The sequence below is a fragment of the Mauremys reevesii genome, linkage group 7 (genome assembly GCF_016161935.1).
Source record: "Mauremys reevesii isolate NIE-2019 linkage group 7, ASM1616193v1, whole genome shotgun sequence".
Classification (NCBI taxonomy): domain Eukaryota; kingdom Metazoa; phylum Chordata; order Testudines; family Geoemydidae; genus Mauremys; species Mauremys reevesii.
Genome location: NC_052629.1, coordinates 115970492 through 115996739, shown reverse-complemented (window position 1 = coordinate 115996739; position 26248 = coordinate 115970492). Strand labels below are relative to the sequence as shown.

Here is a 26248-nt window from a genome sequence, read left to right as displayed (position 1 = left end):
GTTTCAGCAGAAAATTTTGAACCAGCCCCAGAGCAGAGAAACTTTTGAGGGTGATAAAAATTGCCAATTCCTATGACTTTGCTTGACAGGAGCCAGCAGAGAAACCTACAACATTTATAAAGAACCCGGGAAAACATCTTTTTTTCATCCACAAACTCTACAGTAGAAAGTATAGGTTGTGTTAATTAATCATGGTAAAGTTGGCCTTTCGTGGTTATTTGGAAGAAAGGCTGTACAACATGTGGAAATTAAGTTCTGATGCTATGACGCTAAGCCTCCAGACCTTGATTCAGCCATTCACTTATATTCAGCAAAAGATTTAAGCATATGTTTAGGCATATTTTACATTCCATTGAAGAATCCACATGGCTTAAGTGCTTTTGATATATAGGAATGGACATTAGAACATTGTCAAATGCTTTGCTGATTTATGACCTCAGAAGCTGAGAAACTCATTGAAACCTCTTGAATCTGCAAAATTAAGTTGACTTTCCTGGGGACTTCTCAGTTCTATTTTTTTCCAGTGTAGCCAGAAACATGATGAGAGTATTATGGAAATAGGGCTCCAGATATACATTTACTTTGAAGATGAAAGTAAAACTAAAAAATAGAGACTGGAGTCTCATTTGTTCAGGACAGTTTATCTGTAAATACATATAATGCTTATAAAATGTTTCTAGCCCTCATGATAGTAGAGAAAAGCTTGAAAACAGGAACCCTAAAGGCTCAACATGGGGAGGCAAATAAAGTGAATTTAAAAAAAAAATCAACTTTTCAAAGCCAGTTGCATGATTTCAGGGGACTGAACTCATAATTTTTGACTGCGTGGAGTTGGCAATACTCAACAAGCTAAATGCTAAAGATAAAAAAACTGATCAGCACTCTTGGATAAACTCTACCTGTAGATGTGTGACACAAAGGTTTAAGTGGGAGCTGCACTCACGTAGCCAGGGATGGAATCTATCATATTATAATAGCAGATTCCAAGAGACCGTCACTTTCTCTCAGCAGTGAACTAAGAACTTTGTTAGACAGTATTAACCTCATACCATTCATTTTCCACTCCCACTCTGCTTCATGACAGAGCTTCTGCCTAGGACCTTCCTACACAAATCATTGTAGTTCCTCCCCCACCCTGCCTTTTGTATATATAATCTTTAACAAGGCTTCATATCTAATAATGCATTATCGATCAAAGTGACTCATCACAGTTGCCATTTGCCATACCTAGTCATCGTCTAGTCTTGAGGAAGGTTCTATCCATGCAATTCACTTGGATTATCAAACTCTGAAGATGTAGACTCCTGATTTATCTGAAATATGGGATTTATTTAATCCAGCAATGATTCAAAGCCAGCAAACTATTAATACTAAGCCAAATCCTGGAGTCCTCAATTTTCATTCATTGCTTATCTAACCCTGTGTGTGTTATGTGTCCCCCTCTGTGCCTGAACCATAGAGATCATGGGTCTGTTACAGCTCTGAGATGGAGCCTGACTCTTTAGTTGTCGAGATTCATGCTTCTAGTTCTACAGGTTGTCTGTTCAATTCCCTGTGTTGGCCATTACACAAGTAAAACTCCAGCTAAAGTCAATGGGCAGACTGGTGCTTAGTCCCTTCTGCCATTAATGAAGTCAAAGGGCCATATTCTGATAAACCTCTATTACTATAAAGGGAGTTTTCACCTGAGTAAGGACTCCAGGATATGTCTCAATAGGAACTCTGCTAGGGCTTGTCTATGAAAATTAATCCAGGATAAAATAGGGTATTAATTTAAAGCAGAATAAGAGTGCTTATTCCAAATTAGTTTAATCTACTTTCAAAGAATAAGAGAGTATCCACACACGGAGTTAATCTGGAATAGCCCCCCCATGTAGACGAGTCCTAAGTAAGAACTTCAGGGCTTTGCTCATGACATGTAATGACAAATACTTTAGGACTAGTAGGAAGACTGTTTTCTTATGTAATTTATTTTATTTTTCATTTACAAATGGCCTTGAACTTTTCTAAACCATTCAATGTTTTCATTATCTAGAAACAGGTAATGGATAGAAATCAGCCTTTTTTCTCCCTCATTAAGACTGGCTTCAGTATATCCTGGTCTTTTCTCAGTGTGTTCCATTTTATCAAGGCCTTGTCAACAGTATAGAGACAAATAAACATATCCCATCATGAAAGCAACTGGAAGGCGATCACGCATAAATGTGATGCATAACCTTGACTCATACAAGCAACACAAAATATTGTATAGCGTTTCTAAAGAACCTCTGAATTTGTTCACAATGTATGAAAGCTTTAAATATCATTGCTAGATATTCCTCATATAGTAGTGTCCTTGGAACGGAAGGACATTTATTTATGACAGGACACATTTTCTATAAAGCAAGGTGGGAGCTAAGGTGTAAAGAATTTAACAAGGGTGGAACACCCAATGATGTTATTTTAGTTTACTATAAATACTTGGCTTGTGTGTATTCATATATTGTCAAGAAAGTTAAAGTTCATGTAGCAATGCCACACAGCATTTGTAATGCTGTTTTGATTCAAGGGCACATCTCACATTTACCTCTAACTTCCTTCCAGCTGCATTCTGAGTTGCCCGTGCAAACCGAATTTGTATGCAAAACCAATAGCTAAGCATCTATCTACCCAGTTTGTACAGAAACACGGGTATCCAGATGTGACACTTTAAACAGACAAGCAGGTAGCGCATGCAGTGTTGTTGTAGCTGAGTTGGTCCCAGGATATTAGAAAGACAAGGTGGGCAAGGTAACATCTTTTATTGAACCAACTTCTGTTGGTGAGAGAGACAAGATTTCAAAGAACTCTTCTTCTGAAGAAGACCTGACAAAGAGCTCTGTGTAGCTCTGTCTCTCTCACCAACAGAAGCTGGTCCATTAAAATATATTACCTCACCCACCTTGTATCTCTAAGTAGGTAGTGTGTCCACCAATGTAGCAAAAAACAAACAAAAAAGCACAACTGTATGAAAAATACAGGGAAATGATTGTTAGTAAGGTACCCCTCTCTATGATTCAAAATGAATCACAGTCTTGATTATTACTAGACTATGCGATGAAGTGTGTTCTCTTTTGACTTGCATGCATCCGACGAAGCGGGTATTCACCCACGACAGCTCGTGCTCCAATACGTCTGTTAGTCTATAAGGTGCCACAGGACTCTTTGCTGCTTTTACAGATCCAGGTTAACATGGCGACCCCTCTGATACTTGACTCTTTTGACTTGATAGAGATAGGGTGACCAGACAGCAAGTGTGAAAAATCGGGACGGGGGTGGGAGGTAACAGGCGCCTATATAAGAAAAAGACCCAAAAATCGGGACTGTCCCTATAAAATCAGGACATCTGGTCACCCTAGACAGAGAGGATAGGACATTAGGCACCAAATAAAGGATGTCTCAAAATAAGAGAGTCAAAGATTCACCAATTTTAGGACAAAGGCCCATTGGAATAGTTTACTCTGACCTTCTACATAACATAGGCCATACATTTCACCCAGTAAATCCTGCATGTAGCCCAACATCTTGGGCTTGAACATCTTTTAGAGACCTCCAGTCTTGATTTAAAGACTCCAAGCAATGAAGAATTCCTATGGTAAGCTATTCCAATTGTTAGTTACCTTCTCTGTCTAAAACTTCTTATTTCCAGTTTGGATTTTGCTGATTTCAACTTGTGACTACCGGATATTACTGTGCCTTTGTCTGCTAGATCAAAGAGTCCTCTAGCAGTAGAAATCTTCTGTGTAGGTAATTATAGGCTGAGAACAAGTCACCTTAACCTTCTTTTTGATCAATTAAAATAGATTTGAACTCCCTTTGTCTCTTACTGTAAGGAATATTTTTCTAGACCTCAAATCATTAAGGTAATAATTGGAGATATACCAATCTCCTAGAACTGGAAGGGACCTTGAAAGGTCATCAAGTCCAGCCCCCTGCCTTCACTAGCAGGACCAATTTTTGCCCCAGATCCCTAAGTGGCCCCCTCAAGGATTGAACTCACAACCCTGGGTTTAGCAGGCCAATGCTCAAACCACTGAGCTATCCTTCTCTGAGCCGTCACCTATGTTTTAACTAACTTTTTAAAATGTAGACACCAAAACTGGAGCATTATTCCAGTGGCGATCTCATTAGTGCCATATATAGAGGAAACATCACATCCCTGTTCTTGCTAGGTATTCCTAAAGCCCCCAGAAAATTCTTTTTATTTTTTTTATAACTTTTCATTTTATTTTTCTGTGATTCCTTGTTATTTTGTTTTATGTGTTACCTCTTTCCCCTCAGGTGTCAAATCGTGTGTGTGTGTGTGTGTGTGTGTGTGTGTGTGTGTGTGTGTGTGTGTGTGTGTGTGTGTGTGTGTGTGTGTGTGTGTGTGTGTGTGTGTGTGTGTGTGTGTGTGTGTGTGTGTGTGTGTGTGTGTGTGTGTGTGTGTGTGTGTCCCTGGTGCAGGGTCAGATTCTTTCCCTAGAGTGTGGGAGGTCCCGGGGGGCGGGTTGCAGAATGAGTCTTCCCCGCTCTCAGCCTGCAGCAATGGCTTCTGTCCTGCGGGGCGGGATCTGGCTCCCCTCTCCAGGCGCTGCGACTTGACACACTGGGTCGCAGAGCCACTCAGGGTTGGCCCAGCCACCTCTCTGTCATGGTGATGACCAGGGGGGCGGCCAGGCCAAATCTGAGCCAGCGGCACACACTCCAGCATCTCCCATTCTCCACTCTTTGGCCCATACTGGTTCCCTGCACAGCCCTTTCCATGCTGTGCTGCTACTCTATAATGTTGGGTACTCAAGTAGAAACACAGAGAAGGCATAAGCAGAAGGGTCTTACCCTTTTTCTGGTCTTCCTTTGCCTTCAGCGTCTATCTGCAGCCTTGTTTCCCTTTGTCTCTCTGCCTGCTTTCTCTCTCTCCCACTTTCCTCTTGTGCTTTCATTTCTCTCCTCCTCCTCCTCCCCCCGAACTCTGTGCCTCTTCTCTTCTCCCTTGGGCCAAGCAGCAGTAACTGCCATTGCCAGCATGCCAGTTCGCTGAGGTGCCTCTGGGGCTGGGAGCAATACCGTGTTCCTTTTTCACTTACACATGAAGATCTGCTCAGAAAGGTGAAAAATTCCCAAGGAAATGGTACATTAGCAAAAGCACCCCCCCCCAAAGCCTCGTGGGACACCTGCAAAATGTTTCACCTTGTCAGAACCATCTCTAATATGCAAACTTTGCCTAATTTTCTCCTAAATATAGATGTAAAAAATGGTAACATATTTCTAGTGACTTATGTCTCAAAGAATCCCAAAGCCCTTCACGAGCCACAGATACATGAATGACTTTAACTGCCACTGACATGCACCCAACTCTAGGGTGACACATCACAGCTATTTAACTTCGCACCGTAACACTGCACAACAGTTTAGGACAGGAAGTGAAACAACACCACTGTCTGCAATTCAGACTATAGTGGGGGATTTAAAATAAAGGATGCAGAACATAAATAGCTAACATGGAATTTGGCTGGTACCCTGAGGCTAATACTCCTACTCTTAGGACAAGAGCTATGAGATCTTCAATGACCATAAAAGGTCAACATCTCAGCTTTACCACAGAACCTCAGAGTTATGAACGCCAGAGTTACAAACTGACCACTCAACTACACTCCACATTCGGAACCAGAAGCATGCAATCAGGCAGAAGCAGAGACAAAAATAATAGCAAATACAGTACAGTGCTGTGTTAAATATAAACTCCTAAAAAAATAAAGGGAATGTTTAAAAAAAAAGATTCGAGAAGGTGAAGAAACTGTTTGTTTCATTGTGCTTGTTTCATTTAAATTCAGGTGGTTAAAAGCAGCATTTTTCTTCTGCAGAGTAAGTTTCAAAGCTGTATTAAGTCAATGTTCAGTTGTAAACTTTTGAAAGAACAACCAGAATGTTTTGTTCAGAGTTACGAACATTTCAGAGTTACAACCAACCTCCATTCCCGAGGCATCTGTAACTCTGAGGTTCTACTGCATCACTCCTCTCAATGATGGGACCTCTGGCAGCCCAGTACCAAAGCTACAGAACTGGGGTTAGTCAATTCTGCCTAAGAGGAAAGAGTGCCCCCTGCTGAAGCATTGTAAAGAGAAAACATTTTGAAGAACAATTTTGTGTCCTCCTGCTTCTCTCATTTTTTCTCTATTCTCCAGCCATCTCTTTCAGCTGCTCTGCATTTCATGAGCCACTAGAGCAAAAGCCACTTAGTTATTCAACCCTAAAATCTAAAATAAAAGTTTAATTCCAGGGAATCAAATACACGTTTCTCCTTCTCTTACCAGAAAGACTAAATGAAAGGGGAAAAAAATGAAGTTCCCTGCTGCTGACTCTGTTAGTCTTCCACACAACCAGGATAGCCGTTGGAGGCTGCATTTTGGGCCTCAGGCAGGGAGGGCCAAGCAGATAGGAGAAGTTTCACAGCAGTTGGAAGAGGAAACTGAAGAAAACAAACTGTTAATAGTGTGGAAAGCTAATAACATGGCACTGGCCCCTCTTCAGTGCATCTGGTAGCACCTGGGAGGCCAGCACTGAGTGGGCAACACACCCCGAAGCAGGTCTATCATGAAAAACCCCTTTAATTCCTCGCATGACTTCCTCTTGATTCTGGCCCCTTGGTGCTACTTGGTGCATGAAGAAGGGCTTCAAGTTATGCCTTCTACCCACGCCTCTTTGGGGGAGTAAATGCCTTTTCTCATCATTCTCCCCCAGATCCTCCAGAGTCCTTGTGCCTGCCTCTGCCCTGCACTGGCTTAATGCCTTCCGTTAGTACCATCTTGGCTGTACACACACACACACACACACACACACACACACACACACACACACACACACACACACACACACACACACACACACACACACAGTGACAGCCCTGCCCCACCTAGGTGCTCAGATACAGGCAGATCGTGCAGTCGTACAATCAGTTTTTCCCTTTTCCTGACTATTGCCAAAACATGAAAGCGCTACCAAGAACAGGCAGGGTGACATTTCGCACTCTGCACCATTCCTATAAAGCTGACTTCTCCTGTTACCATAGAAGCCTGGCTGCTTGGGAACACAATCTCACATAAAGACCTTTGCCCAAGGGTAACAAGGCTGGGGTGAATGGCAGAATAAAACCTTAGTGTATTTTCTCGTTGCCTTGACAATATGCTTGTGCTCAAAGAGATCTACTGTAACCCTCATGCTACAGTAAGCCGTGTTGATAAAGCCTGCTGGAAACATGACAAGTAACTACACTTGCCCAAACCAGTTTTCTCACACACAGTAAGCTCATCATTAAGATAAAGTGGCCTTTTGCATTGCAAGATGGATTGGCTACATGCCAGAGGAAGATTTTGCAGATTTTCCAAAGAGCTCAGCATCCAACATGCCCCCCATGCCCTGAGCTCTTCTGAAAATCTGGCCCTAAAATACAGCAATAAATAAGGATTTATGAACTCCTAAAATAGTCTCTGAATGGAACCTGATCCAAAGCCCAGTGGTGCTAATGGAAAGACTCCTGTTGATTTCAAAAGGCTTTGGAACATCTTGAATTTACAACTTTCCTCTTGTACCATATGGATTCACAACAGATTGTTGCTCACAGAAAACTGTAGTTGCTGTTTCCCAGACGGTTGGTTCTCTTACCCTGTTTATTACCTCACATCATGGCACATTTGATTTAAGAATTCCCCAATGACCAATATATTTCACCATGAGGACAGCAGCTTTCGGCATAATCAGACAGTGAGAAATCAGTTAAACGCAATTCCCTAAGACCAATCCCTTAGGTATTCTCTGGAGTGCAGTACCATTCCCGAAGGGGAGCCCTCTCTTTGATAACTGACATAATTGCACAGTCCATAAGTTGCAGGTGGGCTTGCTCATGATTATGTCAAAATGACCATCGTTCAGTGAGGCTCTCCATGCACAATTTGGGAGCAATTGCTCTGTGAAGCACAAAGAAATCTGTCGGAGGCTTTACTAAATGTAGCGTCACTGATAACTCTGGCTTTTACAAATCTGTATGGTACCCGCAGAATCCACAGCTGTGTGTGAAAGTCTAGGAGACAGGGCAAGTGTTTCTGGGCTTCCTCATCTCTAGGGTCATAGAATAGTCACAGCACTACTGATTAGTGTGGAATCTAGTGGAAAGCGAAAGATGTCACAAGACAGATAAGCTTAATAGTGTTTATTTGTCTTGTCTTTTAAGACTGCAAGCTCTTTGGGGCAGAGACCATCTTCTATTCTATGTTTGTAGGGTTTTTACCACAACAGAGCCCCAAACTCACATGAGGCCTGTAGGTGCTACCAAAATACAAATAATAAATAATAGTAATACCACCTCAGACCACTGCTCCATCCAGCCTATTACCTTTCCTCCAGTAGTGGCCAATACTTGATGCTTCAGAGGAAGGTGGCTTATGTGGACTGTATGTTCAATGGGACAGAGACTATGCATTCTTCTGTGCTTGAAAAGTTCCTAGTAAATTCTGGGCACCACTGCAATCTAAATAAAAAATAACAACAAACAACTGTGGAAAGCTATACATTGGGATCAGGAGAAACATCTTTCTTTAGTCTTGCGACAGATCATTTATGCATATGGCAGATCATCTGTGTATGAAGACTAATGTGCCTTGTCTTAGCATGCAGACCCCATGCAGGCACAGTGATGAACATAAATACCTAGACCTGAAAAACAGAAAGGCAGATACTGTTGATGGTTCATTATCCAGCTCTGTTCTAAACTGGGCCATGGCACCTAACTTCCAGTGGCAGTGAAGACTGCTTATGTGCTAAATGTGAAGTAATATTTCCTTTACTTTATCCTAAATTCCTTGGTGGTGACCAAGGAGGGTTGATCAATTTTCACTAGACCATTAAGAACCTTCAATACCTCACTCAAATCTATTCTCTTCTGGTTCCCTCTGTGCCCATCAGCACAGCATCCAAGTGCCTAAATATTTCTCTTTTCCAAGTTCAGCAATCATAGACTTCACTGTCTCTCCCCATTTCATCGATCTGCCTGAGACAACATTTTTATCAGAAGGTGCTTTGTGTTTTATCAGCTTAATGTCAAGTGACTGTTACCTTTGATAGCTAATGATGTGCAGTACATCCATTTAATCAATTTTCTGATAAATGGCTTGTCCATATAATTAGGATAATTGCCCAGGAACAGATTCAGGGGTATGCACTGGGCATGCATTTCAGGGGAGAAATTGCACCTCTGGTGTCGTATGCTGCCGAGATGTCCCTTTGGCTAGCTCTTTGATTATGGGTCAGTATGAAGAGTTGGTTGAAGGCCAGAAGAGGAGTCTGAGGAAAGATTTCATTCAGGATGGGGTCCCCACTGAATATGGGTAGTAATTGTTTAATGATAGCCCATATGGATTCCACTCTGGGATAGTAGGTGCAGCTTCAGCTCAAGCAATAGATTCTGTGATGCGAAGTGTCTCAAGTCATCGTAACTTGGGCTGGAACTGTTCTGAACTGCAGCGAAGAAGCAATAAAAGAAGAAAAGCTTTTATTCTGACAGTCAAGCTTAAGTCTGCCCTTGTTGCAAATAAAAGGCAAACTTTAAACAGAAAAACAATCAAAGGGAAGGATTCAATATATCACATAAGCTTGGCTGCCAGTGGAATAAAAGCATTAAAAAAAAAATCAAAGCCCTAGTTCCTCTTTACAGGCCGGAGTAATTTCAGCACCAGCTATTTTAACTCAATGCAACTAACAGATGCAACTTAAAGTAGCCCTAAGGCACTGGAGTAGATTGGGTCCAACTCTCATAGAAATTAGAGTGGGGTGGGAAACTGCTTTCCCATCCAATGAAAATTGAGAGTGAGAGACAGATACATACCAAACCTGCCCCAGGATGTGAGAGATGCGGGTTCAAATTCCTGTTCTTACTCCGGCTATTCTGGGGTGGGACTCTCTCTCTGGTTTTCACCAGAAATTTCATCCTGGACCTGAGAACCTTTCCCAATGAAAGTTGAATCAAAACTGACCCTTTCTCCACCAAAATATTTGGCCTTGATATTTGTTTTTTTCTGATGAAAAAAACGCTCTGTCAATAAATCCTGACCGGCTCTACTAATAATTATCTGGGGAAAGTTAATAAAATTACATTCTCTGTGACTATTGCCCCTTATCTTCATGAGTTATAACCAGCAAATCCAATTGCTCTTTATCAACAGCCCATTTTACAACCACCAATATCCATATCTACCTCTATGGATCTTCATTGGTAATAGATACAGGAAAGAGTTCTTATTCCCAGCTTCAATTCTTGCATGATGGTTGACTTCAGCCTCAAAAGTTAGCATGCACCTGTTTTGTGCGCATAGACAGACATCTGCACATGCAAATGAGGTAAAAAAAATGTACCCAGACTGGCTGGAAATTGAGAAAAAATAAAGTACCCAAACTAGATTTGATGATAATTAATTTGATTAAACTTTCCTTTCTAAAGGGCATAAGATACTTGAGATAAAACTTAAAGTAACATCAATGAACTATTGATGAGGCATGAGTTAGAGCTGAAATTAATTTTTAAAGCAGATATTATGCTTAAACTCTAATGCATTATGTTTCACTTGAGGCGGTGCAGTCTACTGGGCTGCATGGGCAACCCAAAGGCAGGAAATCTCAGTTCTAATACTGACTGGCTGCATTTGGCCTGGAGTAAGTCACTAAATTCTCGCTGCCTCAGTCCTTGTGGTATTTTCAGTAATGACTGCGGCAGGTTTTAAGATAATTTAACCAACTGCGAGAAATCACTTTATGTCTACACTGCAAGCGAAGGAGAGATTGGAGCAGGGGTAGGTGTCTCTGTGCTAGTTCTAATCTAGGTAGCCTGGGTAATAACAACAGTTTAGATGTGGTACCACAGGCTTAAACATGGGCTAGCAACCAGTGTATGTACCCAGACTTTCTGGAGGGCTTGTACTCTTCTTGCTAAGCCTGAGGGGAAGCCCACGCCACTATGTCTACACTGCTATTCATCCCAAATGCCAGTTAGATGAAAACTATCCTGGGTAGGCACATCTATGCTACGGTCACCCCTTCACCTGCAGTGTAGACATACCCATAAAGAAAACAGCACTGATGCTGCTGTCATCTAGCCTGACTATATTCTCAGACCGAGTCCCTGCAACTAGTTCCTGTCTACCTGTGTGTGAGAGTCTGTATGAATCAACAGTCAACATAACACTGCAGAGGGTTCTGGAGAATATGTACAACTTTACACTTTCTGCCGAATATTAACCCTTGACGACATGGTCGCCATCTGTAGCTGAGATGGTAATGCCTCTCCGTCTACGGAGGATGTTCCAAGCATTAACTAGTTCCTGCTTTAAATTCCTTTGAACATTAAATGCATTAGATAAAGCCTCATTGTCATACTTTTGCTTGAATCACAAAGAAATGCTGAAAATATAAATGCGTAATATAGATCATTAAAATATTTGACTTAACATTTTGCCATGCAGTATAAAACAAAATTAAAGTAATTTCAGTTCAAATATATTTTAACTGTAAGCAGAATTTTTAGCCATGATTTTTAAATAGCTACATAATACATGCATGTTCATAACTATGTATTAAACATGTCACTATATATTACATAAATAATGAGACTTTTACTGTAGAAAAACTATAAAATATTGTAATTGGTCATTGCGTACTTACAAGAGACAGTAAAAAACTGTGCTCATATTCAAAATGCCTCTGGAGAGAAGAGATCATTGGGAAAATGGCAAATTGGGGATGCATATAGTACATGTGCTGCTCTCTGACTTTCCTGTCGTGTTTGCTCAGTTTATTAGCAAATAACATATTTTTGCCGCATTCCTTACTTCAAATGTAATCTACTTCAGGAGACTCAGACACATAGTGTGTCTTGCTCTTTATGGATCACAATTTGGTACCAATCATTCTGAAGTAAGAACTCTCTTTCCATTACCAGGTCAGTGATGATAACTCCGTATGATGAGACCGGAACTCAGAACAGCATGTTACTATCATCTCAAGCTAAATCTATTCTGCTAGTTAACTCAGACTGGTGCAAACATATTCAGTACAAATATCCTTTTGGCGTAAAGTAAATCTCTGATGTGTTTGAATAAGGCATATGTAAGAAAGATAGAGTATAAAACAAACCTAGGTTAAGCCACAACTTAACCGATTATCTGTACCACCTTTCTTAGGGTTTTTTATTTCGATTGCATCATTATTTAAAAAAAAAATCTCAAGAGCTGAAATTAGTTTTATAGAGTTCATTAAATGTCCTTAACGATAGCAATTAATACTATAGGATATAAGAAGGCAAAACCAGTATTAGACCATGATTTGGTACAAACTAGAAAGTTGGTCGATATAACCACTCAGGTCTTCAGAATCAAATCACACAACCACACTAGGATACAACACTTATATACAGTGAGGTGGCAAAATTTTCTGATGATACAAACTACTCAAGATAGATAAGTCCCAGGCAGGCTGCGAAGAGCTACAAAGGGATTACACAAAACTAGGTGACTGGGCAACAAAATGGCAGATGAAATTGAATGTTCATAAATGCAAAGTAATGCACATTGGAAAACATAATCCCAACTATACATATAAAATGATGGGATCTAAATTAGCTATTAGCATTCAAGAGATCTTGGAGTTATTGTACATAGTTCTCTGAAAACATCCACTCAATGTGCAGCGGCAGTCAAAAAAGTAAACAGAATGTTGGGAATCATTAAGAAAGGGATAGATAAGACAGAAAATATATTGCCTCTATATAAATCCATGATACACCCACATCTTGAATACTGCATGAAGATGTGGTCGCCCCATCTCAAAAAAGATATATTGGAATTGGAAAAGGTTCAGAAAAGGGCAACAAAAATTATTAGGGGTATGGAATGACTGCCATATGAGGAGATATGGGACTTTTCATCTAGGAAGAGAGACGACTAAGGGAGGATATGAATATGATTGAGGTTTATAAAATCATGAGTGGTGTGGAGAAAGTAAATAAAGAAGTGTTACTTACTCCTTCTCATAACAAAGAACTAGGAGTCACCAAATGAAATTAATAGGCAGCAGGTTTAAAAGAAACAAAAGGAAGTATTTTTTCACACAAAGCACCGTCAACCTGTGGAACTCCTTGCCAGAGGATGTCGTGAAGGCCAAGACTATAACAGGGCTCAAAAAAAACACTAGATAAGTTCATGGAGGATAAGTTCATCAATGGCTATTAGCCAGGATGGGCAGGGATGGTGTCCCTAGCCTCTGTTTGCCAGAAGCTGGGAATGGGCAACAGGGGATGGATCACTTGATGATTACCTGTTCTGTTCATTCCCTCTGGGGCACCTGGCATTGGCCACTGTTGGAAGACAGGATGCTGAGTTAGATGGATCTTTGGTCTGACCCAGTATGGCCATTCTTATGTTCTTACACTGCAGATGACCGTGGAAACTGACTTGGATGCTGAGCTGCTGCCAGTCAAGAAGATGCCTGAAAAGGGCCTTGTGGTAGGAAGTGACCCAGTGAATGTATTACAAACCGACGCTTGAACCTTTAACTGGGAATTTCCCAGCTTCATAGCGCCCTAGGTCAGAACCCAATGGAGTAGGGTGGGCCTGGGTTCCCCTACCCTTCATCCCGTATTTGCCACTAGGTGTGGCTACTGGGGGATACAGCCATAGATTGACTGTTTGCTCTGCCCCGCCCAGGGGCTACAGGTGGAGTGTTGGCTTCACCCTGCCCAGAGGGTCAGAGCCCCCCAACTGCTATTGCCTGCCCCAGTCAGGAGGTTTGGGAGGCACAGACGGAGTGTTTACCGGGCCCCTCCAGGGGCCCTGAATCCCCCTAACTGCAATTGCTTGATACAACATGGAGTCCCGGTGACCGTGTGATGGGGTGTACCAAGCCCGCACTGTGCTAATGGGGGCGGCCCTGCTCGACACGCAGGCACCTTTCATTTGGAGATCCCAAAGCACTTTACAAAGGTGGGAATTAGGTCAACTGAGACACAGAGAAGTCAAAATCCTGATCTAAATCCCAGTGAAGTCAGTGAGAGTTTCCCTTTAAGGGCCAGGCTGTCAGAGACTTGTTCAAGGTGCTGCATCAAGCCATTGGCCATGCTAGCAATTGAACACTGAGTCCTATGCTTCAATCATTAGCCCATTTTTCCTCCCATTGAAGGTAAATAGAAGAAAGGTGAAATGAGAAGCGGTGATTCTATAATTGTTATTCTAGAATAAGCCACATTAACTATTATATATTTAAGAAAGATGATAGAAGAGAAAGGATATTACATGGGTAAGTGAACTATACAGCTGACAATACACCACACACCTTTAAGAGCTCTGATTATTAACCATTTACAAGAGTGTACATGGTGCTGCGTTAAACCTAGGACAAGACACAAACCCAATTGAACCTAGGGCAAGACTGTGATTTTTCTGAGGAAGAGAATTGAGAGGCACTGGGGAGGTGCAGTGCACTGGGGAAGGATTGACTCTTATGTTTCCTCCCTGGTTCAAAATGCTACCTACTCCCCACTCCTACCTGCCCATCCTTGCTTGCGTAGTGTAACACCTGCTCTCCTCTGCATGCTACATACCCCCATGTATACAAAAACCCATCGTCAATGAATTCAGAAGCATTTGACAGAGCTCAACATGTATCTGTAAGTGGGGAATCATCACTGAATGGTGGTGTTTCTAGTTGGGTCCCCCAGGGATCTGCTCTCAGTTCAGCGCTATCCCATATCATTATTGGCGATCTAGAAGAAAATAGAAAATCATTGCTGTTAAAGCTTGTAGATGAAACAAAAATGGATGGAAGGGTAAATAGTAAGAACAGGTCAGTCACATCGAGTGATATGGATCACTTGGTAAGCTGGGCACAATCAAATGTGCATTTTAATACAGCCAAACGCAAAATACAAAAATATTTTTTTCAATAATATCTGTCAGCTCTAGTTGTAGATAAGCCACTGGGCATTATCTGCCAGTGTGGTGATATGATAAAGAGGGCCACCATGATTTTTGGCTCTATACACAGAGCAATAGAGAATAGGAACAGGGAGGTGGTATTACGTCTGCTTTCAGCAGGTGCAAGTCCACTGCTCAAATACTGGGTCCAGTCCTGGTGTCCACACAAGGTTGTTGAAAAGCTGGAAAGGGTTCAGAAAAGAACTCCAAGAATGACTCAAGGCCTGGAAAACTTGCCTTACAGGGAGAAACTAAAGGAGCCAAACCTCCATCTCACCGAAGAGATAGTACTAAGGGTACATATGTACTACCCACCAGATTGGCGGATAGTGTTCGATGTATCGGGGATTGATTTATCATGTCTTGTCTGGACACGATAAATCAATCCACTAATCGATGCTCGTATTTCACCTCGTCAGGAGGAGTAAGCGGAGTCAACGGGGGAGCCGCGGCAGTCAACTCACTGCCGTGAGGACAGCCAGGTAAGTCGAACTAAGATACTTCAACTTCAGCTATGCGAATAGCGTAACTGATGTTGCGTATCTTAGTTCAACCCCCTCCCCCCCCGCTAGTGTAGCCCAGGCCTAAGATGAGTACGGGGATCACAACCTAACCCTAGATTTTAGATGTGACACAATGAATGAGGGTGATGAACGGTAGGGAGGGGATGGGTGAGAATGGAATAGGGGTTATCACCACGAGGTGACTCAGCTGAGGCGGGTGTACACCTTGTGGGTTTAAGTAAGTTTTCGTTTAAACCATCATTAACTCATTTCCTGTGGGCCTGGTGGAAGAGTGCCCTGAAAGCTACAGATGAACAACGCTATATAGGCCTGCTCCAAAGCCCACTGCAGTCAATGGAAAGACTCCCACTGACTTCAACGGGCTTGGGATCAGGGCCTGGTAGCGCTAGGTCTATAAAGGAGGGATTTGAACACGGAGAATGCAGCTGTTTGCAGAACAGGATTTGGAGGGTATGAAGAGAGGCATGGAAACAGTTAGGGGAAGTGGACAAAGGGCACAATCCTGAAAGGGGATGAGCCTTTCTGAGTGTGGAGCATCCTCGCTGCCCTTTGACTTTAACAGGAATGAGGTTGCTCAGCACAATTGAATATCAGTGCCGTCTTCACTGGGAGAGTGGAGTGGTGGGGTGATGGAATAAACAGCTGGGTCAGAGAAGTAGGCAGAGACTGTATTACCAAGACTGAGGAGTGATTAAAATGAAAGTGCCCTCCAGTGCCAGCTTCCTTCTATTTCACTCAATTCCATTAGCAGCTCACTTTCACGATATTGAAGCAAAACAGTTGCACGGAACGGTAGGGCTGCTGGATGTGGGTTTGCTAGATACAGGCTATAACATCTGCAGTAGCATCCTGGGTAGCAATGAGCAAAATGGATGTTGTGGTTCCCCAGGAATTGCTCTCATTTCCCATCCTTGAGCAAGATTTGCAGCTCTGGCTGCCAGAGATCCCTCATCCATATGATCACCAACTGTTCTCCTCTTAATAACCTGAATCTCTGTGTCTGAAAAGCAAGCAGCATCCCAGAGCTTGTAATGTAATTGACAGCTACACCCTCTGGTTCCACTGAGGCAAACAACTATGTAGCAGCCGTGTCTGGAAGCTGTAATACTGTGGGCCACGTTCCCCTTGCACAGGAGTCATCTGCATGGGGGAATCGGGGGGGGAGCACTGTAGGGTGCCAACTTGCCCCCAGCCCACAAAGAACCCAGTGCCACACCTACAGTCTCTTTCCAGACACAGTTTTATTTGTCAAAAGGGCCACAAAACCAGCCCACTCTTGGCTACAATTCCCAGGGGATTTTCCCCCTTTCCCTCTCTCAGACCCTCTTGCTTCATTGCTCCTTTAGCAGAGCACTGCCTACCAGGCTTTCTCCCTGGAGGCCCTTGTCCCCCAGCAGATTTCCACTGTCCCCCCTCCCAGGGGACCCAGACTCCATCTCCCTCTCCCGCTTCTGCCACTTCCTTACTGACAGCCTGGCTCTTCATAGCCCCACGTGCTGCTCTGCCTCTTAACTGGCAAAACTGGGAGCACCTCTTCTGGCACAGGGGATCGGGCCCTGCTTCATGTAAAGGGACCAGCCACCCTGTGACACACACACGGTGCCGTAATAATTCTTCCTTTACCGCCTTGCCTCCTATAGATGAAGCCAGGGGCTCCATCCCGTTGGCAAGGAGCGTCGGCGCAGAGGCCGCTCCACTCTGCCCAGCAGTTCTCTTGGATCTATGGGCTGCCTGGCTCCTGCGGGTGGCATGCTTTCAGGGGCTCCCCCTGCTGTGGCTGAAAACAGAACCCACCAGAAGGGGACAGTGCCGTTTCCACATTACTGGAGCAAGCATTACAGATCGATATAGTCTCAGACTGTATTGACGTGCACTGGGAGCCCCTCTGGGGTGGGAAGAGCATCCCACCAGCTCCTGTAGAGCAGGGGAGTTGTGAAACTTTCACAGGCCTGTTGTAGTGGTGGAACTTTTCCATTCTGTGGTGACAAGCTCCACTTCTAAGGCCTGATCTTTCACCTGTTGACTCCAGTGGGAGCAAGATGATGTCTCAATTGTAGACTTGGAAGCAAGCATGAGTCCCTATATTTTTATTATTGGCATTTAAATGCTACATCCCTACATATCTGTATTCCACAGCCTAGAGCGCGTCACTGCTATTACAAAATGGAAATTACAAAAAAAAAAATAATCAGACCTGTGCATTTACTCAGAATTATGATGTGTCAAGTATTATAGGACGATTAGATTCGGAAGGAAATTTTAAAATCATTCTTCTGACATGTAGTCATACAAATAAGCTATTGAAAGTACATTCTAAGGCATTATATTTAGCAAAAAACACATAGTGCTTTTATGCTTCTTCCCTTTATAATAAAACCAAACCATAAACAATAGAGCCAAAGAAAGAAAGACTAATTTCATTACTGTAAAAGTGACATAAATTTAATAATAAATAATGGCCTTTATCTATAAAAATATGAAAAACAATTTTCAAAATCATTAGCTCTAATCACAAATGAATTTTGCAGTGTTTCTTGATATTTTGCACCTTTGTAATGAATGCTGATAAATTCATGGGACTACATGTTAAATAAAGAGATAGAAAGGTCTAATTTGCTGCTTCATTAAACCAGCTTATTTCCAGGCATCTTGCATATTGCTTTGAATTTCGTATCTCTGAAAGGCGGAGACAATGGAACTATTCGTCTCTAATGTAGTGTGGCACACAATTAGGGGCTCAAAAGGATGTGAATCTCTTTCCATCAGAGATACACACCGAGATGATTATTTTATTACCAAAGACTGTCAGCATTACATATCTCCAACAGCTATGGAGACACCTGACTTGCATGTTTAATTTTATGCTAAGCATTGCAAAAGCAGTAATTTGGAACTTCTTGTTTCATAGCGTTATTCCTTACAAAGTGCAGCATGTAGCCCTCGAAAGGGCACAGTGCACTTCAGAAACATCTGGGTGGGGTTCAACACCATTGATAATTTGCAAGCCGTTTGAAAATTGAAGCCAGTGGGACTTAAGCGTGTGTGCTGTCCTGGGGCGTTAGTCTTTACAGGATCGGAGCTTAACATTATTAAAGAGAGAGCTTTGTGTTTTTACTGCAACTTCATTTGTTCAAACCACAAACGCTTGGGAGGTGGGGTGGGGTGGAGTAGGATGGGAGGATACTAATCCTAAAGGGTCCTATCTTACAACCTGTACTTACACAAGAGTTCCTTAGGCAAGCACAGTCCCTCAGCAGAAGGGTGACAGAATCTCAGCCTGAATTTTTACCAGGCTTATAGATCCAAATCCTGCCCTGTACTGTGACCATGCAGAGGTTCTGCTGGTTTTAACGCAAGGGCAGAATTCATTCTGCTGTCCTTGAGAGTGACTCAGTTGATATTTTGAACAATAGCAAAATGAAATGACAGAGATTTAGGGACCGAGTCTGTCTTCAGATATACATGTATTGGGAGGTAGGAATTATATACACGCATCACAGAGTAGAACTTGGCCAGAGCTTTCAGTGTTCTACTCACCCAGGGAGCATAGTAGTTTTTGGCAGGTGAGTAGAATATATATATATTTTCCCATTATTATTCTCAAAGTAAAGGGCCTGATCCAACTCTTAATGGCGTCAAAGTGGGAGATTGAATTTTGTACCTGTACTGGTAAATTTTCATGACAGTTTTGCAAGGCTTTTTCAAATACACCTGGGGCAGTAACTATTTTATATGTTTTCCCTATGATGTTAATTTCCAGGTAATTGAACGGGATGGAAGAACCAGTCTCTTTAATGAGATACAGGGTAGCTCTACAAGGAATTTCTTATGCAAGATTCTTCATTACATGACCCTTCTGATAGGGAGGGAGGGTATGTCTACACTAGAAATGCTTCAGCGGCACAGCAGCAGAGCTGTAGCACTTCCGTATAGAAACCACAGTCACGGAAAGGGTTCTCCCATTGCTATAGTTAATCCACCTCTTCAAGAGGCGGTAGCAAGGCTGATGGAAAACTTCTTCCGTCGACCGAGCGCAGTGTACACAGGGCTTAGGTAGGCTTAACTAAGGGCTTGTCTACACTACCTGGTGGATCAATGGGCAGCGATCGATCCAGTGGGGTTGATTTATCGTGTCTAGTCTAGACGCGATAAATCGACTGCCAAGAGCTCTCCTGTCGACTCTGGTACTCCACCAGGGCGAGAGACGCAGGTGGAGTCGACGGGAGAGCGTCAGCTATCGACTTACCGCAGTGAAGACACCACGGTAAGTAGATCTAAGTAAGTCGACTTCAGCTACATTATTCACATAGCTGAAGTTGTGTAACTTAGATTGATCTCCCCACAGTGCAGACCAGACCTCGTTTTTCCAGGGATGTGAATTTTTCACACTCCTGAACAACGTAGCTGGATCCACCAAACTTTCTGGTGTAGGCCAGCCCTGAGCACAATTGAAATGCAAAGCTCTCTATTGACCTTTGCTTGCCATAATTCCTCAGGCTGATCTATGATAGAAAATTAGGTTAACCCAGCTATGTCTCTCAGTGGTGAGAAAAACTCACACCCCAAGAGACATAGTTAAGCTGTCCTAAACCCCAGTGTAGACATTGCTGGGTTGACAGAATAATTCTCCCGTCCACTTAGCTATTGCCTCTGAGATGTGGATTTATTGCGGTGACGGAAGCACTCCTAGAAAGTGTCTACAGTGATGCAGATGCAGTGTTGAGGCTGTAGCCTTTCTAGTGTAGCCATAGCGTTAGTAAATGCCTTCCAAGTTCCTGAAAACCTCCCACCAGGGAAAATAAAGCAGGGATTTAAAGGAGATTTGCAAGGTTATCATCATACAGATGACTGAGTGTACTGGTGAGACAACAGACCAACTCTGCCCTTTTGGAGATATATTCATTGAAATACAAGTAAAGGTGGTGGATCTGTGCACCATCAGATCTTGTGTTCTGCCCTGGGATTTTCACTGGCATATATGTATCTAACTGAGGTTGCATTATCAAATCCGCACATCTGCCATACGTGATTAGTGCTTAAGCTGCACCCATTTACATACAGAGGTGTCTGCTTAAGCTTGCTCATGGTTACCATGTAAGTAGCTAACAGAGCAGGTTTCTTAGTTCTATCATTTTCAGATACAAACAAGACAGACCAGTATAGTGGCCTGTATAGGAGATTAGATGAGATGATCTAATGGTCCCTTCTGGCCTTAAAAATCTATGAAGCTGAGAATAGTAACTGTGATCAGCTTTATGTGAAGCATAAACAGTCTTTGGCTATTTAAACTGCAGAATCCAAACTGCTGTGCCAGCATATGGGAGACCAGGAGCTACAATATATTTTATAGCCACACAATGCAAAAAACCCTAGTACATTAGGCCTGAGAATTTAAACTCACAAGTCAGGACATTCAAAATGATGATTCCCACAGCATCCATAACTCAGCCCCTTGCACATATGTAGCATGCTTTAGTGGAGATGTAGGGAAATTTATGCCTTACTATATATGTGTAAGGGGCAGAGTTATGGGTGTTGGGGGAGCCATAACTTTCTATTTCCTGACTTTTGTGCACTGATTCTTTAAGAAATGGAAAGAAGATAAATAAAGGTCCATTTTGTACTATGATGAATGTTCCTCTTTCTTCCCGTTTTCCTTTCCCTTCCCACATGCCCTCTACTTCCTCACACACACTACCCCAGTGCTTTACATGCACACGCCCGGTAGTTACCATTGAACAAAACAAGCAACCAGTAAGCTCTTTGGGGCAAGGACTCTCTTTTCTTTACTCATGTACATTGCCTGGTGCAGGGAGGCCACGTGGCACTACTGCAGTACAAATAATTGGTCACACTTTATATTAAAGTTCCACTGCTAAATAATGTATAAAGGCTTAATGATTGATAGATGTTTTATTTAATTTTTAATCGAGTATTCGAGTCTCCAAAGGTTGCTTGTAACCTTGTTTTGTAATGAGCTGTAACGCCTTCGACTTACGTACTTATGATCATCTATAACCTATAACTACTCATGTCTGGAACATGCTTATAACTATTTATTTATTAACTCTTTATATATGGCAACTTTAATATAAAGTAAAAAGAACAGGAGTACTTGTGGCACCTTAAAGACTAACAAATTTATTTTAGCATGAGCTTTCGTGAGCTACAATATGAAGTGTGAGTAGTGTGAAAAATCATTACTAATCGTATGCCAATAGTTACCACACTGCAGCAGTGGAGATCCCACGATCATTATTATTTTAGGCACAGGGTAATTGTAGGTGAATGTTGTTATTTTGCTGGTGACTGCTGCAGGGTGTTGAAACGGATGTTTAATGGCCCATAGCTGGGCTGATTGTTACCAGTACCAGTGAAAATTTGGATTCAATTTGCTCAATGCACAGCAATTTATTTGAGAAAGAATCACACAAGCAGTAAAAGTTTATATAATACTTCTGCCTAATAAGCCTCAATTCCCCAAGCATAATCCCTCAGTAACTATGTTGCCCATACACAGTATCCTGATTGGCAAACAATAGCTATCACTCCTAGATGGAGACTTTTTTTTGTTTTCCCCCCCTCAAGTACTTGGTTTGTCAAATGTCCCCCAAAGCAGGGTCTTGGTTACCCCGAGGCCTTCTGGTTTAAAAGTCCTACAAAAACTCCCTCATAGCAGTGTCTTGGCTACCCTGAGACCTGCTGTCTTCTAGCATCACAGACTCTTTAGATGTTAATTGGGGAACTAACTAATTAACTAACTCTGCTTAGCATTTATAACTTTTGTTTTCAAAGGAGTCACATGTCCCAGAAATATGCCCTGTGGCGTTTCATGACTGTTTTTTTAAATTAATATTTTAGAAGGGGGCTGCAAACAGACACAGACCAAAGATCAGGTGACGTTTACCCTCTTATCAATTATTCACTTGAACTCTTAGTGTGATGTCATCCAAAAGGGCCTGTGCCGAGCTCACTGATGGCGAGTTTCTGTGTTTTTTTGTTAAAACACATACACAGATAAAGCCTATAATCACTGTCAGTAAATTTCTATACCAACTGTATAATGCGAAAAGACCCTGCTCCCCAAAATCGTCTAGCAAATACAGACGTACCAAGCCATTCCAAACTCATGTTCACCACATTCGTTCATATCAATTACATCATAATAATTTGGCACTGTCCCAACTTAGGGGAGACATGTACCCACTTTCAAAGAATGTTTTCACTTTTGTGTCTCTCCCTGACACAAATAAGGACTTCAGGTATGGTCCAACAGGTGTTATAATTAAGGCTGCAAGTTTGTCACGGAGGTCACGGATTCCGTGACTTCTGCAACAGCCGCTGCACCTGGCCTAGGGGCTGCCTGAGCAGTTCTGGCAGCCCCTGGGCCAGTTGTACCTGCCACTGCTGGGGCAGTCTCAGGCCTCCATGGGCCCCTCCCCCCCCCAGCAGAAGGCGTTTGGGTGTGGGAGGTGGCAAGGGGTTGGGGCACAGCATGGGGTGAGGCAGGCTCTGGGTGGTGCTTACCTCAGGGTGGGGACATTCCTCCACCCTCAGCTCCTAGGCAGAGATGTGGCCAGGGAGCTCTGCGGGCTACCTGTGCCTGCAGGAACTGCCCCCGCAGCTCCCATTGGCTGTGGTTCCTGTCCAATGGGAGCTGCAGGGCTGGTGCTCTGGGCAGAGGCAGCATGCAGAGCTGCCTGGACATGCCTCCACCTAGGAGCTGAGCGAGGGGGATGTCACCACTTCCAGGGAGGCACGGAGCCAGGTAGGGAGCCTGCCAGCTCCACCAACCTCCCCCCACCCAGCACCCACGGTGCCCCCGGGCTGCCCCCCTCCACCTCCGACCAGCCGTGGCACCCCCCAGGCCACTCCTTCCCCCCACCAAAATTTAGTCAGGGGTATATAGAAGAAGGACAGGTCACAGGCTGTGAATTTTTATTTACTGCCCATGACCTGTCCATGACTTTTACTAAAATGTAGCCTTAGTTATATCAGTGGAAGGACTAGAATCTTTACCACAGCTCACTGAAATGTACAGTGAGCTTCACATTGACTTCAATGCGCTTCGGATCAGGCCCCAAATCACTCTGTCTCTTTTCCCCCCCACTGCCTGTCCACGTTTTCATCAATTAACCAGATAACATGAATTGCATTCAATGGTAGCAGAAATAGTAAGATATATGATCAAATGCTTTAATATATGTAACTATTCAGAGAATAATAAGTAGCAGTAATATTATAAACTTGATAATACATGACATTTTAACATTCAGTAGAATGCCAATGAGACGTTTCTCATCGTAGTGTAACCAATATTTCTCCTTCTAACTTTCAGTTTCTTCATTTATTTGAAGGAAAGAAGGAAAGAAAATAAACCTGTATTCCACTACTCTGCCTTTCATAAAATGCTACTTTTTTGTAAGCACTAGTGATTAAAAATATGTGTTTGATTTGGTCTCCTGGAACATTATGTTATTTTCAGCTTCAATCAGGATGCATTTCTGATATACTTCAGATGCTTTGAATGAGCAAAGATGCAAGGAAATGTATTACATTGGAGAAAATCATACAACTGGTAAATGTCTTTTCAAATAAGTTATAATGATATTTCAAGGGCAGTTTAGATCTATTCATATTCCGTATTCTCATTACCATTCTTAGCAACAGGCCTAAGTCCCTCAATTCCTGTGTAGTTCTGTTAATCTCTCTCCACAATGTCCAATTTCCTTACAACTATTCAGCTGATTTATTATTTCCCTTCTGTATTTTAACTGCATTGTAACCCCATAAATTTGTTTCACTCTCTCAGCTTCAATACTCAAGGTCATTAATACCCCCCAAATATCCTTTGCTTATATCACAACCTTAAATGTGCTCTTTCTTGCCCAATGGCTTGCTACATAATTACCAGTGGCAATATCATCTTGTTTTTATAGTTTTGTGATTAAAGAGAGAAAAATTAACTGAATTGAGTAAAATGTAAAAAGACACATGAAATATACGTGAAAGTGCTGCTGCTATTTAACTCGCACCAACGATATACAGAGAGCCAAAATTATTTTTTCTTGGAATGTTGCTTAAGAGAGGGCTAGGGTAAAATTAATGCTTCGTTTGAGATTGGATGCTGCATAAAACATGGGCAGATTTTTTTCATGCATACAGATGTGCAATATCTAATGCAAATGTGAAGGCCCACCTTACATGCATGCTCTGCTGGAACCGTTCTATTCCCCTTGTGTTGCTGTATGGAATTTGGGGGACACTTGAGGATATTTTGAATATTAATATTGTAAAATTGTAGTGAGTTATGCCAGATATACCATGTGAGGTATCTGCAAAAATGTTATACCTTGCCAGATATGATAATCTCATTTATGTGTTTGTATCACCTTTGTATTATGAGTTATACATATGTATGTCTGTATTTCAAACTTGTGCTCTGCTTCTGGGTGTCACCCCCAGACAGTCTGGGTGTCAGCTCTGCCTAGCCTGCTTCATGGCAAGAGACTATAAAAGGCAGCTGCATCTTCTCCATTTTGTCTTCAGTCAGGGCCGGCTCCAGGCACCAGCGCAACAAGCAGGTGCTTGGGGCAGCCAACAGAAAGGGGCAGCACGTCCGGCTCTTCGGCAGCAATTCGGCGGCAGGTCCCTCACTCCCTCTCGGAGGGAAGGACCTGCTGCCGAATTGCCGCTGAAGAATGAAGCAGCGGTGGTAGAGCTGCTGCCGAAGTGCCGCCGATCGCGGCTTTTTTTTTCCCCCCCCCGCCGCTTGGGGCGGCAAAAACGCTGGAGCTGGCTCTGTCTTCAATCCTGCTTCTTACCTCTGGAGGAAAATTGCTACAAACTGAAGCTCTGAACAAAGGCCTGAATGACCCATCCAAGCTGTGGCTGTTCCAGAGGGACTTTCAAGCCAGCAAACTCACCAATACTGCTAGGAACCTGATAAATGGACTTTGAACTCTTTGTATGTATGTGACTGTTTTACTATTTAACAACTCGATTCTTGTTCTTTCTTTTTTCTTTATAATAAAACTTTAGTTTTAGATACTAAAGGATTGGCTGGCAGCGTGGTATTTTGGGTAAGATTCAAACCTAGACTGACCTGGTAATGGGACTGATCCTTTGGGGGCAGAAGAACATTTTGTATATGTGAGAAGAGTTTAAAATAACTTCTAACCAGTTTGTGACTGGTTGGGAGGTTTAACTTCAGTCTTGGGAGTATCTGCTCTCCCTTTTGCAGCCTGCCCTGACCTTGGCATTTCCAGCAAGGGCTGCCCTGGGCACCATGGGTCACACCCCTTATCCTGGCTCCAGCTGAGGGCTGGTTCAGCTTCCATATTTTAGTAGGCTGCTCTAAATTAAAACAGCTTTGGAGAAGACCATTCTGAGATCACAGGACCCAAAGGGCTCTGGCCGTGCTCCTTTCACCCCTCTTCCATACCTAGCACCCTGGAAGAGAGGAGAAGTAGGTGATGTAGAACTGGTTACATTGGTTCTATGCAACCTGAGAGTCCACCCATGCTAGATCCCCTGCTGGGCTCTCTTTTCTTACCCAGTTCTCAAACTGCTCCTACTGTTGCCAGATTCCAGAGAGCATAAGCTCTTCCTCAAATAGATCTTTTCCCTCTTGGTCATGAGAGTCCAGAGGGAGAAATGTTGTGAATCTGTTGCTTAGCTGCTTAGAAAGGGCGTATGGGTCAGGCAAACAAGGCC

General features: G+C 42.8%; 1 protein-coding gene across 18 annotated transcripts in view; it reads right to left on the bottom strand.

Moving 5' to 3' along the window:
* Window positions 1-26248, bottom strand: part of PROK2 (prokineticin 2) — a 227257-nt gene that overhangs the window by 22966 nt on the left and 178043 nt on the right. For 12 of the 18 annotated variants that reach the window (XM_039482569.1, XM_039482568.1, XM_039482578.1 and 9 more), the window contains 3 exons: window positions 10244-10369; window positions 9106-9507; window positions 8387-8521 (listed from right to left, as the gene is read on the bottom strand). In XM_039482569.1, coding sequence (XP_039338503.1) covers window positions 8387-8473 — 87 coding nt within the window. In that variant the 5' untranslated portion in view covers window positions 8474-8521; window positions 9106-9507; window positions 10244-10369. The remainder of the gene's footprint in view (window positions 1-8386; window positions 8522-9105; window positions 9508-10243; window positions 10370-26248) is intronic. The other 6 variants (XM_039482570.1, XM_039482571.1, XM_039482576.1 and 3 more) reach the window with 4 other exon arrangements.